Source organism: Eucalyptus grandis, chromosome 6, assembly GCF_016545825.1.
Source record: "Eucalyptus grandis isolate ANBG69807.140 chromosome 6, ASM1654582v1, whole genome shotgun sequence".
In the NCBI taxonomy this organism is placed as follows: domain Eukaryota; kingdom Viridiplantae; phylum Streptophyta; class Magnoliopsida; order Myrtales; family Myrtaceae; genus Eucalyptus; species Eucalyptus grandis.
In genome coordinates this window covers 12430155-12449671 of record NC_052617.1, presented here as the reverse complement: position 1 = coordinate 12449671, position 19517 = coordinate 12430155, and the positions used below count along the sequence as shown (strand labels likewise).

Sequence of the window (19517 nt, the reverse complement as noted above, 5' to 3'; positions counted from 1 at the left end):
AAAGCAAAGCCGATTGCGACTCCTCTAATGAGTTATGTCAAACTTTCGAAAGATACGTGTCTGAAGCACTCACATTTTGAAAGATGATAAAGCGACAGTTTCATATGCATCAGTAGTAGAGAGTTTGATGTATACTATGGTGAGCATAAGATCAGACATTGCATAGCCAGTGGGAGTTGTGAGTAAATTATGCAAAACCTAAGTAGAGAGCATTGGAATATAGTGAAATAGATATTGAGGTATCTAGTAGGTACATCAAATTAACTTTTTTGTTATAGTGGTATATTTTTAGAGTTGCGGGTTATGTAATGCAAATCACTTGGGTGATCAAGATAATGATAAGAGTATCACTAAATATACTTTTACAATTACAAGTACAATATTGAGTTAGATATCTCAATTACATAAAGTAGTGGCTCTATTAATGACATAAGTGGAGTACATGGTGATCACAAAAGCCTCCAATCATGTGGTTACAAGATTACAAGGAGGAGTTATATCGAAAATAGTCAGTCAGTACATTGTGAAGTGATGGTTAAAGTGTAATGCACTTAGTAAAGAATGTAACTTATCACTCAAGGAGTAGACATATTGGGAAGCGTTATCATTTTATCATATTAGCATTGAAAGATAAGAAGTTAACGTTATGGAAGATTTGATAGCTCGAAGAATCCAATTGACATGTTGATCAAGACATTAGACATTGGCATTACTCCATGTTAATTGATGCTGGATATTGTAAAAACACAAGTTTTTCAATTACTAATTTTTGAAAAGATGGATGCAAAGTTGCTTAGTGCATTGGGTATATTTGTCTTCAAGTGGAAGATTATTATAGATAAAACCAAATCTTTTTTAGGGACTTTTTTGTCTTTTCTATTAGATTTGCTTTTAGTTTAAAAGCTACGCATTTATATTAGCAATAACAAGACGCCAGTCGTCAAGACACTAAGAAAAGAAATGAGAAAAGCAAAAAATGAGTTTCTTCTTGTAAAGGGTTCTCAATTTCTTTGTGAACTAATCTTAACAAAAATCATCATTATATTCTGACTTTCTTTGAAATCTAGTAAATTTGTAAAGTGTCTCTATGCGAAAACGTAATCCAAATTTAGGCGAACTTTGATAATAAATTTTTTGGCGTGTTCTTCTTATTTTGCCTTTTTATTATTATTTTCTGTCCAATAGATTGTTTATTTGTGATTTTTTTTTTTAGGGTTGGCGTGCGATTTTGTAATTGAAAATGCCAACAAGATAAACCCCCCAAAAATAAAGGCAAAAAAGAAGAAACAAACCCTTTATAGTCTTATATCCTCGTTCAGATATCACTTGTCAAAAAAGCTGCAATATTATGTTAAATGGAAATGATGAAGATAAGTCTTTCTAAAGTCCTCAATCCCAAGTTGCTTATTGAAATCACAAATGATCTTGCCCCGCCAACATCATCCCAGTCAAATTCATCAAGGCGCCGCAAAACCCCCAATCAAAAACACCTCCTCTCTTCCAACTTCCTTAACCCTTCTAATTCTAGTTTTTACACTTCTTCTTCTTCAAACTCTTGAGGTATCTCCTCGGGAGGAGTTGGTATATGGACAAGCTCGTGGCAATTCATTTGCTTGCACACCTCCTTCGATCGCGACGTCACGATCAATTTGCATCCATTTCTTTCTAGGGCTATACCCAGTTCTTCCAAAGAGTAAGATTTCCAAACATCATCCAAGATAAGGAGGAGTCTCCTACCCTGCAATGCCTTCCTCAGTCTTGCGCCCCAGTAAACAGCGCTCACCCCCGTCAAATCTAGCTCGAGATATTTCGCAATGTCAGTTTGTATCGTACCAACTGTGCCTTCTTGCGAGACATTGACCAAACAAGCACCATCGAATCTTGGACAGTCTCGCACTATCCGGTCATGTATGTGCTTCGCGAGAAAGGTTTTGCCCGCTTCCGCCTGTCCCCAAACACCCACATGGAGCACCTCTTCCTTCATCAAGCCATCCCAGATCTCATCCCTCTTTGTTTGAGAAGCTTGTCCCACTAGTTCACCTGGTTGCAGTTCATAGCCTCGGGCAGGTTTCACATCCAGCGTGAGACCGTGATCAAATCTACCCTTCTCGTGCAATTTGTCCAATTCAGTCGCAAGGCCACGGACCTGATCCGCCAACATGAAACGAAGAAGGAAGGGCGTCTCTTGGACTTTTCGTCCTAACTTGTGGACTCGATCCTCCAGTGATCCTGCTCTTTGCATCCACACGTCAACTTCTCTCTTCCTCTTCTTTCCCGGTCTCCTCTCTTCGTGCTCTAGTTGGATACTTATGTCCGCCTTCTTGGCCGACACCATACTCATATTCATTTCCAGAGGACCCATCTTCGCTTGGACTCTGCTTAGGTTGCCGACCCTTGAACAAGACTCAAGATACTTCGACGAATCCCAAAAATTAGTTGACAGCCATTGTCAACCTGCTGAGAGCATTAAGGGGAAAAATGTGGTCAGTTAGTATTCCAGTTCCAGGCACAAAACTTTTTAGCTTTCGGCATTTATATTTTGACTTCTATCCAATAAATAAGTACTTCGGCATTTCCGAACTGTTAATTGTTATCTAGTATTCGAGGTGTGAGACCAAGAATGAAAATGGAAGGACCCTAAAGAAAGAAAAGAAGCATACAGCCATGATTTGGGTTGTTGTATTGGTGGAATTTGCTTAAGGGGAAACCCACGGGGATTTGAAACAGCAACTTAATTCGCTTTCAACGCTGCTATAAATTTGAGGCAAACAAGCAAATTGGCAAGAGTCGGAACGTCTTAAGGACATCATGTTCTTCCTTCGTTAGGAAATTCAAAGCCCATGAGCTGCTATACCAAATAACCCTGACTCTGGTAAGGTGCAAATCGAAACTTCGGTGGCCACTAGCGATCTGGTAAGCCTCGCTCCAGCGTCGGTGAGCTTCGCATGAGCGTTGAACAGGCTACCGGAGGCAAGCATCAGTGAGGGGGTGACCAAGCAAGTGTCTGCAACCCTCGCATGAGGGTCGACTTGGCGATCGTTGGCGGGCTTCGCGAGGGAAGGCTATGACAGGTTTGAGTGGGGTATTTCTCAAAAAGTCATGGTAATAAGGGGTCTTGATACTTCTTTTTTTTTCTTTTTTGTCAGAGTTTTGATGCGATTTTTATAAAATGGATCACGACTGACCTTATAGACTAGTCATAAATGGGAAAGAGTCCAGCATCATACGATCTTCTTAGGTGAAAAGCCAAGGAGACCCCCATATTCATTTCTATTCATAATTCTCACAGATTGCTTGTCTGCCTAACTCAATAAAGCCGTCGTCTGCATTAAAGTGAAGGGTATCAAGGTGAAAAGAAGCTGCTCAATTATCCCACTCTTTTTTAACTGATGCTCCTCTGTTCTTTTTAGAAGCTTCTGTTTCTAAGTGTAGGACATTGAAGGAACTTTTAGAAGGTTAACCTCGCATAAGGTCAAGAGATTAGTGTGCAGAATCTGCTGTGCTACGGTCCTGATTCTTCTCAGAACACTAAGAAGTGTGTAATGCTCCAGGCATGCCTATTGGCTGAAAATTTTGCTAAAACGGAGGGTTTCCTTCAATGTGGACCTATGAGGGAGATCTAAAAGTGAGGCCGTAAACATTTTAAGGGAAAGCGTGGCTAGAAATATGAGCGGGTGGAATGAATTAATAACATGATTTTCAACTACTACTGGGGACATAGGAGACAAGAACGTAAACTCACTGGAAGACTTGGCAGTGTCGTACTCAACCCAAATTCACGGGAGGATTAGGTTCATAGGACCTTGCTAATGATAGTTCATATTTGCCTCGAGAATAACTGAAGAACATCATGCTTTATGGGTGAAGGTGCTGAAAGGAATTTGTTATCTTAATTGCTCCTTCTTTTTAAAGCTAAACAAAGGGGCAAGAGCTTATGGGGGATGGGCCAGTCTATTAGAAGGAATGGAGACAGTCGGACTGCAGCAAGTTCATAATGGAAAGAATCTCAGCACATGGAATAAAGATGGCTACAGAGGGAAGTCGATCAAAGATCAGCAGGCAGAGTAGATGTCAATGGAAGCATGTTAGTGGAGCGCCTAATCGACAAGGCTACAAATGCATGGGGACTTCTCACCCATCCAGCTAACTCTGAGCAGGGATAAGAAGTTGACTACTCTAGGTATACTATGGGCGGGCGACTTCCGGCAAAATCTGCCAATTACTCTTTGGAGTTGTGCAGGAGAGACCATGCAAGAAGGGACATCCAAGCTCAACAGAAGGCATGGGAATGCCGTTTGCAGTGGGATAACAGGGTTATTGATGGTTCTCTGTTCCTTTTAAAAGCTTCTATTTCTTTTTGTTCTGTTCTGGGAAGTATATTAGAACGAAGTAATCCTTTGGGCAAGGAAAAGAAACGTAAAGAAAAACAAATCTAACCATTTATCTTAATTTGCTCGAGAATTAACAGATCTACAAAATAGAGGACAGACAAACAACACAACACAGGATGTAAATTTTCTTTTTCCTTGAGTGAAGGATGTTTGGAATAAACCAAGGAAAAATAAGCATGACAATTCACCGGCGCCAGTTACATGAAAAGAGCAGGAAATTTGAGGAAAGAAAAGAGAGCTCCAAATATTCATTTAATCTGAAGGAGTCTCACCTGGTAAAAACTTGCTGATAATCCTCCAATGAAACACCACGACGAGAGATTAATCCAAGGATGGAATTAAGAGACAAAGGAAGGAATGGATTCAGGAGGGCAGCCAAGGTGGGGGAAAACAGGGGAGTTGGGTAAGCTTATATAAGAGCGAACAGAAGCTACTTGAGTCGTGTATTCAACGGAGAGAGATCCAGAAGTTGGACCTTCCTGGAAAGGAGGACAGCTTGTATTTCCCTTTCACCAAGCTTTACTCTGTTTTAACCCAATTCCGTTTTGTTTCACATTATTCTTCTTGCTTAGCAAATGTTCGTAAGGAAATGAAATTGTAATGATTTAAGTCAACTTCATTGAAGAGACAATCAAGCTATATACCTTGTTAATGTAATGGAGAGTCTTAATTGAAGAATCAATTGTATTTATTTAGTATTGCGTTCATAAACGTTTTAATTCCGCAACTGGACCAAATTATTAGGTTTCGTAGATCACAAGTTAATATACCATCAATGCTCCTTTTTTTTTCCGCGTTCTTGACAGTGTATCAGATGAATTTTAATGAGTTTGTATATGGCTGGATAATACAAGTTATACAACGAAGGAATAAGGAACTTTATCGAATGTGCCACTATATCTTTCCATCCGCTTCTTTTAATCGAGTCGTCCTTCTTCAGTTCAACAGGGAAGCATAACGACGAGACAAGGTGGAGACTGAACTTTGGAGATGGAGGTTCGGCCAAAAAGACAAAAAGAGAAAAAGGAATTATGGAGAAAAAACTTCCCAATATACTTTGTCGTGCTTGCTGACACGACATGATTGAAACAGTAATTCGCGATAGTTCCAATGCCGTGTCGAGGTTGTCGGAATGAAGGACATTAGCAAAAAAATAAAAAAAATAATAAATAAATAAATAAGGGCTTAGAAACTGGACGGGAGAGGGTGAGAAATGCAATGTGTAAAGAAAAAAGTAGGTGATTACTGTGTTTATACATTATTGGTGAATTAAAGTGATTTTAATCTTTGCATCAAATCTAACTTTTAAAATATTGAGAAAAGTTGACATAAGTGATACTGTGATTATACATTATATACTAGAGAGACTATAGTATGGATTCATTCACTCTAGCCCTATTCACCAACATTACGCATGGAGCCAGCCAAGTTCAGCGGTACATACGGATTCAAAGTCCTCGCACCTTGCACCTGAGCTTTGCAATAATTTCGAGTTTGATGGCATCTATTTTCGATAAAATTATAGGTGAGGATATGAAGCGCGCACTAATAGAGGATGGGACAGAGGAAGAAGAAAGCAAGTCATGTTCCAGTTGGGTTGCCTGGAAATCTCCTGTACTTGATGGCTTTGCAGGAATTTTCCTTCAGACTTCTCGGGATGTAGTGAAGTTGGGCCTTTAACAGCTAAAGAAGTTACCCGTTTCTTCCACGCAGGTCGTCTTCCTTCTCTAATTAACCAGTCATATATCATTTTGATTTTCGAAAATTGACTCCCTTGGGAGTTTTATCGCTTTAGACCAATTGGTTCGTGTAGCTTTAAGACATCATATAAGAAATCATTGCGAATGGGGTTAAATCTTTTTCTTCTTGACATCATCTCACCTAATCGATGTACCTTTTGTCAATGTTACGCAATTCCAGGAAAACATGCTGATTGCTCATGAATTTTTTCATCAGATGAGGATTAAGAATAGGGGACCGAAAGAGTGGTGTGAAGGGTGTGTGGAATAAATGAAGGAACCCCAGGCATGACCATATTTACCAGCTCAGTTACCTGGAGAGCACCGGAAAATTTAGGTTAAAAAAAAAAAAAAAGCTCCAAGTTTCCACTAATCTAAAGCAGTCTCGCCTGACAAAAACTTGCTGATAATCCTCCAAATAAATTACCGCGAACGAGAGATTAATTCATAAATGGAATTAAGAGAAGAGTAAAGGGAGGGATGGCAGCGAGAGAGAAGCCAAAGTCGTGGAAATGGTCAAGTCAATAGAAGCACAGCAAGTCAATGCCCGAAGCAAAAGTCTCGCGGCATGGGGTCTATGGGACACCTTCCTGGAAGTTGGTCGATGCTGACAGGCGATGGAATCATCATCAAGAGTCTTGCACCCACCCACCTGGAAATAGCCAAAGTCTTTTGGGTCATTTTGGAGACGTTTCCTAGTCGCTTTCGTGCGGACTAGTTGGGGGCCTTGTGCATTGTGCTGCCAAACATATATATTGTACTTGGTATTTGAGACTATATCTAGTCTCTTAGCTTTCCTGCTTCATCATCGTGTCACAAGATGCTATAATTATATAATCAAATGAATTTCCCTGATGCATTTGCTCCGTGAAAGATTAAAAATTCGGAAAGTGATTATTTGTATTGCTAATAAAAATGAATCAATGATACATATTTTGATTGACAACTGAATTACTTAGACATATATTGTTGTGGATAATACGGATGTTTTCCGTTAATTAATAATTCTAAGCGATGTAGACGATTTATTGTTAGTAAAATGTTTGCAAAACAATTGATTTTAGGAGAAACAAATACACCATGGGTTTGAAAAACGAAAATCTCTCCATTATCACAAAACCTACTTATTGCATAATACTCTTCTCATGGTAGATTAAAAATTGCAGTAAAATGATAGAACTGATCATGGCAGATTAAAATTTGGAGCGTTTCTGCACGACTCGCATGGGAGGGAAAACTACTGCTAACAATACCTTTTCTTTGGCCGCGTTTGTCTCATGTTAAGAACTAATTGAGACTTTGTGCATTGCTCGGACGCACATTTGGTCAACGGAAGATAGTTTTTAGACTATTTTATTTCGGAACTCAAATGAAACTTTATCGAAAATACAATATGAAGAAATTATCTCCACATATAAATGATATTAGGTGACTATAATTTTATATATATATATATATATATATATATATATATAGTACGAAGACCCTATTTCATGAATACATGATATTAGATGATTATTGGAATAGTTACATGTAGTTTTTAGAGATATGTCAACGTAGACAATAAATAAATAATTTTAAAACATAAAAATGACATTCTCATATTAGTTCATAGAGGAAAAGTATATTTTCAACATAATGTCCAGTTTTCCAATTCATAAGTGAACATGGCTAAATGTCTAATTAGTTATCCTCTTACGATTAAATGCATAATTGTAGATAACCCTAATAATGTTATTTTTAAAGGTTTGCATCTGAAAAGTAAATTTCTACAAAAACTAAAACAAAATCAAAGGCCCGTTATTGTAAAATTTTGAAATTATTGCAAAATATGATTAAATAAATTATTGATGATAATTCCTATCACTTTATGATTGATGAAGATAATTCCTATTTTTTTTTTTTTTTTTTTTAAATTATGAAAGAATTGCAGTGAATTTTTAAAGGAGTTTCATTATTTTATGGATATCCATAAGTCTTGGAGAAATTCTCACAACAAAATATACTTTAGTTACCACAAATTGTATAAATACGTGATTAAATTGAATGAAGTGAATATGTAGAAAATAAGTTACCTATGAACCTCGGTGTTGCTTCACAGGAACAGTAGAAGAGGCTTTTGCTGGACTACCAGGAATAATGAGATAAATAAATATTATATTGGCATATACTCAATCTAGCTAAATTTGCTTATGTCTTTCATTCCAAGGCAAGTAGATGCGCTTCATATTATATTGGCATTTTTCTAGCTATCTTTGGGAAGTGACTTCGGGTGTTACATTTCTACGAAAAATCAGATAAATTGGTATATGCAAGGACTCTCTTTAGGTAAATTTAAGGTGATTTGGATAAATTTTCTAAAGCGATCAAGACAATTCCAATCAACATTTAACATATCTAGTAGAATTTGTTAATGCATTAAAAATATTTTTGATCAACTATTGGTTTTCTGGTGATTTTTGTAAACATTCAATTTTTATTTTGTTTAGCTAATATAACTATCACATAGCTTATTTTTACGGTTGCAAGAGTTTCAAAGTATAATTTGCATCATACTTTAGCATATATCTTATTTATATTTCATTGTAAATTCTAAGAAATTCATTCTCCTATTTTCCCTTAATCTTGAAATTCATCCATCTATTATTTTAATGAAAAAAGAGTCAGCAAAAACTCTAAATTATATCTATTATAACATATTTACCCAAATCTTTCTTTTTATAATACCAAAAACTCCAAATTTATACCTGTGTGGCATATTCACAATACAAAAAACTCCAAACTTATATTCTCAAATTTGTATTTATGTGACAAATATATCCTAACTTTTGAGGTAAACATGTCATATGCATATAGGTTTAGGATTTTTTAACATCACAAGAAAAAGTTTAGGGTAAATGTATCACATTGGCATAACTTTGAGATAAATATATCACATGAGTACAGTTTGGAATTTATTGTGTCACAAAAAAATGTTGAGGATAAATGCGTTATAATGTGCATAATTTAGAATTTTTGGTGACTCTTTACTATATTGATTAAATGTAGTTCCACAATATCTATCTCTTGATGCAGTGAAAAACGTATTAAGGCAATTTGCTAACTGGTGTCAGAGCCAATGAAAAACATCATAAATCAATATGGTGAAGCACATAATTATTGATAACTTTTATTATTAAAACTCTGCCTCTAGTAGAATTGTGATAACTTTGTAGTTGATGTGAATAAAGCCCTGCATTCGATATCATTCCTAAACTGTTCAGTTAATGAGAACAAAATAAGTTGAATAATATATGAAAATCCGTATGACAAAGCATTTCACCAATAAATGATATCAATGTCTAAATGTAAAATTTCTCGACACGATAGCCCATATTTGACAAAACGAGACAAATACGATCAAAATAAGATGATACATATTTTATGTACAAATGACATTAAAAAATAAACAATAAATTACTCTAAAAGGAATATGACACGATTCCCTCTGTTTGACAAATAATATGATGTTAGAGGATCCACACAAAAATAAAAAATAAAAATAAAAATTCATCACTAAAGCATTATAACAATGTCTTCCAGATAAATGACTACCATATAACTAATAAAATAATTACATTGAATATTACATAAATAAGCTAATCCATTAACTACTAAAATTTATAGAATATTTTTCAAGGGTCATATTACATGATTATGCACATTTCATGAATAAATATTAAAAACAAAATTAGTTATGATCCTATGGTTAAATGCATAATCAAAGATACGTCTTTTCATTTTGCCATTTAGCTTCTTCTTCTTTTTTTTTCAAAATTTGAATAATAACGATATATAAAAAAAAAACGATATATACAATGTTTCCATGTCATCTTACTAGTTAAAAGTATTTGGTGCAATTTTTCTATTTTGTGGATTTCCTCATTTAAACTGAGGCTAAAACGGGGAAGTAGATCTCATTCCATGTTGGGGATATCATCTTCAATTCAAATACTTTCCAAAATTTCGATCACTTCTCTTCGTGACTCTCCAGGATGCTTTCATCTGACAAAAAACTCTGTATACTGACATACTGGATCTCAAACGGGCACCAATGGAACAGAAAGCAAGCTGTTTCTTTTTCTGGTATTCTGATTGCACGGCTCATTTTCATTTTATTCATGCAGGTGATAAAGGTTGATCATGAGGCTCATGGTGTTGATACTCCAGCAGATGTTGATAAAATATATTCATTTATGCATGAAAGAAACTTGTCCTAATTATACGGGATTTTCTTGTTCCTTTTTTACTCGGTTAGTACGTACTTGTAAGCTACAGATGTCAAACTTAATCTCGTTCGAAGTTAGTTAGCCTTGTTTGGCTTCGGTTGATCACTCTTGTCGATTATGTGCAAAACCATTTTTCTTTCCGCTTAAGTTCTCGAAGAGTTGTATCATAAGTAGACATACAAAGGAGGATTGCGCATATCTTCTTTCACCTTTTCCGTAATTAATTATGAAGAAGTCGTTATAATCTCACTCGAAAATATGCTTCCACTTATCCCACAGATGGAGTTGGATGAAGGCGAGCAGAGCATGAGGGGACGAGCGTCGAAAGTGAGTCGTTTCATTATTGCGTTTAGTTATTATTCCAGAAGTTGGACAAAAGGGAGATTAGTTTAAAAAAAAAATGAAGAGTAACGTCAACTGCGCCCGAACATGTTAACATTTGAGGAGTTTCGGAATAAGTGTAAAAGAGCACTTGGGCTGAACATAAACAAGAAGCACTTGAATTTGAACGCGAGTAGGCAGAGAGAAAAGTCATTCGGTGGACACACAACTGTCAAGCTAAGCTCAGTCGACAAGATAAACCCCCAAAAATAAAGGCATAAAATTCAAGATGGAGTGAGAGGGAGCCACACTGCGGAAGCAGGTTCCCTGTTTGCGGAAGTGTAATTATGCACCCAAGAAGGCTTTGTGGGCAAGTTTTTCACGGTTGCCTGTACTGAGACAAGCCTGTCGGAACCAGAGGTGTGCAATAAAAAGTACTTAGGACAGCAGATTTTCAGTCCTAGGGAATACACCAGTCACGATAGCTGTGAATTGATAATTTTATGACCCCAAGTTGTTTAGCAAATCTCTTTCTTGTATTATTAGTCCTCTTAGCAGGTGTAATTTATTCTTTTACATGTCTTCCCAGAAGAAAAAACATGCATCTTTTTTAACTCTGGTTCCTTTTTCCGATCTCGTTCCACAGTTTGTTTTATGTCTTCACCTTGGATCCTTAAGGGGACGGGGTGAGAACAAGGTGACGGAACTACAAAGCTTTCTGAGCCGCTTTCTGTTTATGCAGCGTGCAAAACTTTTCGAGAGTGATTTTAGAACTATCAGTAAGTGCGACCGGTCCGGTATGGTGCCCTTCCCGTAATGCCGCGCTTCTAGCCCATCGCCCGCAAAAATGCTTCTTCCCTTGATGGTTCTCGATATGTTTTCTCCCCTATCTTTTCCTCCCATGCTCGCGTATTTGTATGCTAATTTCGTCCACGAGAACACAGGACTTCATGTAGAGCAATTGCACTCTTTGATGACGCATGGCTTCATTCTACTCTCTATATATAAGCCAATTTAGCCAAGCATGGTCAAAAATTTATCCACACTGAAATCTACCAAATTTGAGCCTTTAATTGATGATCTATCTTTTGTTTTAGTTCATTCATGTTCATCGTTGCTCATTTTCAACTCAAATTTTCTGCACAAAAAAGGAAAATGGATTAATATTACAAAAAATCCTAAATAAATTTATCATAAATTAATTTTTTGATTATTGAAAATTCTAAATTGACATACTTATGATATCCATTAGTTTTTATTAAATTTCGATTTACCACACCATTTTGGAATTTGTCATAAATGTACCGATTTATAATTTTTCATTATATTAATTCAATTTAGCGAAATCTAATTGATAATTAATTCGTTAGAAATATATTACTTTGAGGTTTTTAGTGATATATCATACATTTATCAATTTAAGATTTTTCGAAAAATAAATCATTCCAATCACAGCCAGATCGAAGCAATCTACTCAAGCCCACGCTCCGGGCATAAGAGTTATTTAGGGAAACATTTCTTGTTATTTCTTTTCGAAATAGTTCTTTTCTATTTCTATTATGGGGAACAATTTCTATGTAAAAACTCGTTTGATAACTACACAAAATTTTTACTTTAGAAATAAAAAAAATAGAAATGCGTTTAGTAAAAAATAGTTTCTTTTTATATTTATTTGTTTTTTTATTTTTTTCTGGTAGACCGCCGCCGCACGTCGTCGCCGCCGACCGCCGCCGACGTGTGGCGGCGGCGGCGGTGGCAGCGATCGGCGACGGCGACGACAACCGGCGCGAAACGGTTGGTCGGCGGCGATCGGTGGCGCGACGGTCGGTCGGCCTCCGGCGGCGGCGGTGGCGGCAGTGACGGCGGGCGCGATCAAGGGCGATCAATGGTAGTCGGCAAGAGAAGAATAAAAGAAAAAAAAAAAAATTCACTTATTTCTTAAACTTGTTTCCGGAAACAAGAAGAACTTTTTTTTTTTTTTCTCATTTCTATTCCAAAATCATTTCCGGGCTAACTTTTTGTTCTCGAACAAAAACTAAGTTCTTAGCCGTTGTTAAATAGGTTTCTATTCTTTTTTGTTTTGGGGAAGAGAAGAATATAAATTCTTGGGCTGGGAAGATTACCATTCGCACCCTAGAGTCTCAAATCCGACGAAGACAACGCACGTGCATATACCGGCTAACAGCAACGTGGGTCTTCGTCTTCTTCGTATCCAAACGCCAAAGCGTGGATCGTGCACGGGATCGTCGCGGGAGCGGCGGTCGCGGCGGCGATCGGCTCCCGGGCTTACCTCGGCAGATCTGCCAAGTGCCGGAGCCGGGTCGTGGGCATCATACCGGCCAGATTGGCTTCGTCTCGGTTTCAGGGCAAGCCTCTGGTCCCCATTCTGGACAAGTCCATGATCCAGGTTTTTTTTATGCGGTTCGTTTTGAACTGTCGATCGACTCTTATCTCATTGCTTTGCCCATGTTCGAACCGATTACAGTCTTGATCCGGTGTTCCAGTCTCTTTGTTTCGAGTCCGTGCTATGTAATTGTAATCTCGATGGACAGTGTTGAATGCCCGAGAAGAATAGGAAGCCTCCATGTGAAATTGTTGTTACCTGTCAGAGAAAGAAGCTGTTATGCAGTCTTTTTCTAAGTCGTGCTCAGAATTTCAATGGATAAGCACATATTTATTTTACACAAAAAAAGAAAAAAAGAAAAAAGCTGAGGGTCTTTGTAGAATTAAGTACATAGTTGTCTCGGTTCAAAAATGGATTCTTGGCAGGTAAAGATATAATATATATATCCCAAATTTACTGAAATCTTACGCATTTCTTGTTTGATTTGTCACATTTCCGTTTTGCTTCCTTTCCTTATATCTGTTTGTCTTTCTTCCTTGTTTATAGTAATGTAACTAGAGAGGAGTTTTAATGATGCTGGCTGAAGTACAAATTTTTATGTGCCCTCTTTCGTGGATCTTCATTTGATGGATCACTCTGTCAGGCCTTTTGCATTACAACTATAATTGATTGCGTGCAAGAAAGAGTTTGAAGTTGTTAGGCAGTGACTGGTATAGTGATCAGGATACATGATGATGCAAATGGCCAATGAAGGTCAAATTTTGTGTGTATTTGATCACTGGATTTACAAGACAATGGCAGAACATAGGAACTTGTAAATTTCCAAAAGACCTTTGAATAAATTAAATTGTAGATCCTATTGCGTATGTGTATGTATATATTATTTTTTCCAGTTTCCTGTTTCAAGAAAGTAGGCAAGATTACAAACCTGCTCCTTGCCATTATCAGTTTTAAGTACTTGCTGGAGAATAAATTTCATTTATATCCATGAATAAGTTGGATTTGAGAAGACTGTCTTGCATATGCTTGAAAGTAGCCAAGTTTTTGGTGCTTACTGAAGCAACGGATCAATAGAGAGGAACAATGAGTGGCAACTTGATTCCAAAAGCCATGCCAACTCAAGAAAGAAACAAAGGATATCTCAAGACGAGCTATCTCAAATTATATAGACATAAGACTGAATGGATTAATTGGCCTACGTCATTTATTTATAGTTGTGAAATCTCTTGCTAAGTTAATAATCTCATTATAGAAATGCAACACTTCTACTAAAGTAGATAGAAATATTCTCTATGCTGTGGGCCAAAAGGCAGATGGATGTGTCTTAGAGATGTAGACGACCAATTTGCAGTCATGTCAACTGCATGAGACTTCGAATATGAATAAGGAAAAGGGCAATTCTCTGAGCCTGTTGTGATTGGATAGTTTGGTTCTGAAAATTGATCTGTTCATTTTCGAAGTTAGATAGCGATTTCTGCTTTTTCCATATGGCTCATTGAGTTGCTGTTTGTTTTCGTGGCAGAGAACGTGGGAGAGAGCTAAACTAGCTGCTTCTTTGGATCATCTTGGTATGTCTGGTCCCTGTTCATTAGTACATCTGATTTGATTTTTGTTTCATGCAATTTTTTTGCCCATATAGTTTCACAAACCATCAAGTTGGTGTGTTAAGAAGGACTTTTGCCTTTCTTTCAATAGTTAGATACTGCATTTTTCTTGAGATCTCAATGCTACTACATAGGGCACCAAGCTATTTTCCCTAAAGCATTTCTTCTCCTCTTCATTGCACCAGTAATCTATCAGGATTACACCATTTTCCTGGCAACTGGTTTTAATTTTTAAATGTTTCATTTAGGCAAAACTCATTTAGTTAGCTTCTGCAGTAAAATATTGTGTTTTATTCCTAAACTTGATTACATATTTAACTATTTTACTTGACTACAAAATTTTATGCCTCTCTCTGTCTGGTTTTTCATTTTTTGTTTTGGCTCAACAGCTAGTTTTTTGTTCGCCATGTATGACTTTGAGAAACTGGTAAAATGGGATCTTGCATTGAAAAAATTGTAGTTAGTTGATCCAGTTATGAACTTATAGAATTGGTGAAATTATAATTCTTTTCAACACGCTACTCAAATGCTGAAATTCTGCATCTCGGTATGGTATTCATATGTAGTCTCTCATTTGTTATTTTTCATACTAGTCATACATGCATGCACTTGTTTTTTTCCTCATTCTTAATTCCTTTGGGTGTAGTTGTGGCAACGGATGATGAAAAGATAGCAGCATGTTGTCGAGGATTTGGTGCAGATGTGATAATGACATCTGAATCATGTTGGAATGGTGAGATCTTTGGTTGTTACTGTTGTTGTGATGTTGACCTACTTGGGGAGTAGTTATGTTATTGTAATTATTTCTAGGCACTGAACGCTGCAATGAAGCTCTACTGAAGCTTGACAAAAAGTATGACACAGTTGTCAACATCCAGGGGGATGAGCCTCTTATCGAACCCGAGATAATTGATGGGGTTGTTAAAGCTCTGCAGGTAAATGGACTTCTCTTATTGCTACTATTTCTTATGGAAGTTTACTGCCAACTGCTAAAAATTAATTCTTTGAACATAACTGAAGTTTTCTTCTTCTAACTCTTCAATGTCACCGCATGTGGATATTGAATTCTCTGATTTCTTGAAGGTGCAGTATTTCTTCTACAATGAGATATAGTACCTTCTTCTATGAATCTGCAGTCATTTACCCTTATGGTGTTTGCAGGCTGCCCCAGATGCAGTATTTAGCACTGCAGTTACCTCATAAAAGCCTGAAGATGCATTTGATCCAAATTGTGTTAAATGTGTCGGGATAATTGTGGCTATGCTATTTACTTCTCTAGGGGGTGAATTCCACATAACAAGTAAGTGCCATTTTATCCCTGTTATCACCCTTATGTTTTACTATGATTGTGTGTAGAGATCCTATACTCGTCTCTCTATTTCTCAGAATTATCTGTATATGTAATTATTTGTCATGATAGCACCCACCTCATGCATGAAACAGGTCTGGAAAGGTCAATCCTAAGTTTCCCTATTTGCTTCATCTCGGAATTCAGGTAGATTTTCAGTTTGCTTCTTTAAGTTTGGAGAGGACAAGTGTTCAACTTGGGTTTTGATGTATCTTTGTTTCTGATCTCCCACAGAGCTATGATTCAAAGTTTCTAAAGATATATCCAGAGCTTCAGCCTACCCTGCTCCAGCTTGAGGAGGATCTAGAACAGCTTAAAGTTCTTGAGAATGGTTATAAAATGAAGGTATACCAGACCTTTTCCTTTCTCTTTTCGTCAGTAAATCCTCGAGATCTTTGGGGAATACAAAGAAGTAAAGTTTTTGTTGTTATGAAGATGTAAGAAATTGCCCTTTTTCTTTTTTGTCCAAAGTAATAAGTTATCAGCAAACAACATTTTTTTGAGAAAATCAGCAAACAACATTGAAGGTCATCTTATTGGTTAAGGGCATTTGGTGCGATTTCTCAATTTTTGTAGATTTCCTCATCTAATTTGAGGCTAAAGGAAGTTGATCTTATACCATTTTGGGGGAATCTTCATCTTCTAGATAAATAATTCTCTTGCTTAAATTTCAATCACCTCTCTTCTTGACTCTATCAGATGCCTTTGTCCAACACCAGAATCTGTATACTGACATTGCTGAATCTCAGATGGGTCACTGCTAGTAAAATACAAAGCAAGTTGTTTCTTTTCCTGGCATTCTGATTGGATGGCTCTTTTTTATTTTTCCCCTTCTTTTACTTAAACAGGTGATAAAGGTTGACCATGGCATTGATACTCAAGAAGATGTTCAGAAAATAGAATCATATATGCTTGAAGGGAACTTGTCCTAGGTAAGTGAAATTTTCTTCTTCTTCTTCTTATTCTTCTTCTTTTCATTTGGTTTGTGTGTACTTGTAAGCTGGAGATGTCAGACTTCATCTAGCTCTAAGTTAGTTAACCTTGTTCAGCTTGAGGGTGAGAGAATTCACGAGACATGGAGCATTGATTTTGTGTGGTGCTTTGCTTTGTAAGGTACTGTATAGCTATATACTCGTTTTTGGATGATTTACAAAATACTGGGCTTACAAGCATCTTGTGGCGGATGGCAATACCATTTGATTGTAGGTTCTGCTTCTCTGCAGCGCCTGGAGTCAAGATGAGTACTAATGTGTATGTGGGAACATTGCGGAAATGATTATAAATTTGGAAAATGATTAGTTCTCCAATTATTGAATCCGAAAGGCGTCCAAATGAGACTATAAAAATTCACCCCATTGTTGTTGTTAATTACATGGATGTCACTTTGTGGTATTCGGGCCACTTTCGGCTGTTTTCTTCAGAGGATGTAGGATTACTATTGTCGATTATGAGCAACAATTTCTTCCGGTTTATGTGGGGATAAGTCGTTAGAGTTTACACATACAAAGGAGGAGCATATGCATCTTGTCCACCGGGCCGTGGTTACTTACGAATAAGCCGTAATTTTCTTGCTCGAAAATCTGCTTCACTTATCCAATAGATGGGGTTGGATAATGATAGCGGAGGGTGTGCGAGATGGTAAATTTCAAAATTTTTAGTGTTGCAAGAAAAAAGATTAGGGTAAATGTGTCAAAGTGAGCATGGTTGGGTTGTTTTATTTATTTATTTTTGGTCCATACAAAAAGCACTTGAATTCGAACATGAATTGGCAAAGAAAAAATAAAAAATAAAAAATAAAAAATTGGCAAAGAGAGAAGCCATTCGGTGGATCCCCCTAACTTTCAAGCTAAGCTCGGTCAATGAAAATGCCATCAAGAGAAAACCCCTCACCCAAAAAAAGACATACAGGAAGAAACCCTTTGGTACAGATGTCCATGTTCAGACATCAAATTTGTTGAAATGCTGCAATTATACGGAAAATAAAAGAAGGAAAACTAAAATTTCTTCTAATTTACATTAGGTTAAATGGATATGATGTGAAGAGACGTGCTTCTAAAATTTTCTAACTTTCACTATCTGTAGATCCCGGGTTGCTCAATGCAACTGCAGATCATCGCGGTCCCCTAACGTTCCCAGGCATAATCATCGACGGCCTCATACCCTAGCCATCTCTCTTCCTCTGACCAATGAGGCACATGGACAAGCTCGTGGCAATTCATTTGCGCGCACACCTCCCTCGATTGTGATGTCACTATCAATTTACATCTATCTCCCTCCAGGGCTATACCCACTTCTTCCAAGGAATAGGAGTTCCGGACGTCATCCAAGATAAGGAGGAGTCTCCTACCCTGCAATGCCTCCCTCAGTTTTGCGCCCCAGTAAACAGCGCTCTCCCCTGTCAAATCTAGTTTTAGATATTTCGCAATGTCCGTTTGTATCGTACCGACAGTGCCTTCTTGCGAAACATTGACCAAGCATGCACCATCGAATCTTGGACAGGCTCGCACTATCTGATCATGTATATGCTTCGCAAGAAAGGTTTTGCCCGCCCCCGCCTGTCCCCAAACACCGACACGGAGCACCTCTTCCTTCATCAGACGATCCCACATCTCATTCCTCTTTGTTTGAGAAGCTTGTCCCACTAGTTCGCCCGGTTGTAGTTCATAGCCTCGGGCCGGTTTCGCCTCCAGCGTAAGACCGTTGTCAAATCTGCCCTTCTCGTGCAATTTGTCCACTTCGGTCGCAAGGCCACGCACCTGATGCGCCAACAGGAGACGAGAAAGGCAACACCTCTCTTCAACTTTTCGTCCTACCTTGTGGACCTGATCCTCCAGCGATACTGCCCTTCGCATCCACAAGTCAACTTCTCTCTTCCTTTTCTTTCCGGGTCTCCCCTCTTCCTGCTCCAGTTCCAAAATTATGTCCGCTTTCCTGGCTGACAACGTTTCCACATTCTTTTCTAGAGCAACCGTCTTCGCTTCGACTCTGCTGAGGTCGCTGACCTTTCGAACGAGACTGAAGAAATTGTTGACAAATCCGATCATTTTGTTGAAGTCCATAGTAAGACTGCTGCAAGCATTGGGAGAGAAAAGTTGTCAATTAGTATTTTCACGTACAAAACTTTTTAGCGATTAGAAAATTGAATCCAAAAAAGTAAGCTATCTAGATATATTAACATTAGTTTTCTAGTTGGACTTTAATCCGATAATTGAGTACTTTAGAATTTCTGTACTGCCAATTGTTATTTACTATATGAGGCGCAAGACGAACGAAAATGGAAGGACTCTAGAGAAATTAAAGAAGCATACAGCCCATGATGTGGTTTGTCTTGGTGGAATTTTGTTAGGGGAAAACCTGCGGGGATTCAAAACGACAACTTAGTTCGCTTTTGACGCTGCTATGATTTGAGGCAAAGAGGCTAGTGTTTATAGTAGGAACGTCCCGAGGACATCATCTTCTCCCTGCGTTGAGAAATTCAAAAGCCCATGAGCTACCCCGAATC

The 19517-nt window shown here is 37.6% G+C and overlaps 2 protein-coding genes across 3 annotated transcripts; one reads left to right on the top strand and one right to left on the bottom strand.

Annotated features, from left to right (window-relative positions):
• Positions 1-1267: 1267 nt before the first annotated feature.
• LOC104448432 (disease resistance protein RFL1) lies at positions 1268-4852 on the bottom strand. Of its 2 annotated transcripts, none has more exons than XM_010062247.3 (2): positions 4664-4852; positions 1268-2457 (listed from the first exon to the last, which is right to left on the bottom strand). In XM_010062247.3, the coding sequence occupies exon 2, from the start codon at positions 2360-2362 to the stop codon at positions 1532-1534; it is 831 nt and encodes a 276-aa protein (XP_010060549.1). In that variant the 5' UTR covers positions 2363-2457; positions 4664-4852; the 3' UTR covers positions 1268-1531. The 2 variants fall into 2 exon arrangements, with proteins under 2 accessions (XP_010060549.1, XP_010060548.1); XM_010062246.3 differs by having other exon boundaries at positions 1268-2454; positions 4664-4851.
• An 8006-nt stretch (positions 4853-12858) lies between these two features.
• Positions 12859-17473, top strand: LOC104451508 (3-deoxy-manno-octulosonate cytidylyltransferase, mitochondrial). Its single transcript, XM_039315005.1, is given in 9 exon segments — positions 12859-13126; positions 14586-14631; positions 15314-15400; positions 15478-15602; positions 15829-15910; positions 15913-15967; positions 16111-16162; positions 16250-16360; positions 16864-17473. Coding segments are annotated over 9 exon segments (651 nt in total). The 5' UTR covers positions 12859-13117; the 3' UTR covers positions 16948-17473.
• The last annotated feature ends 2044 nt before the right edge of the window (positions 17474-19517 follow it).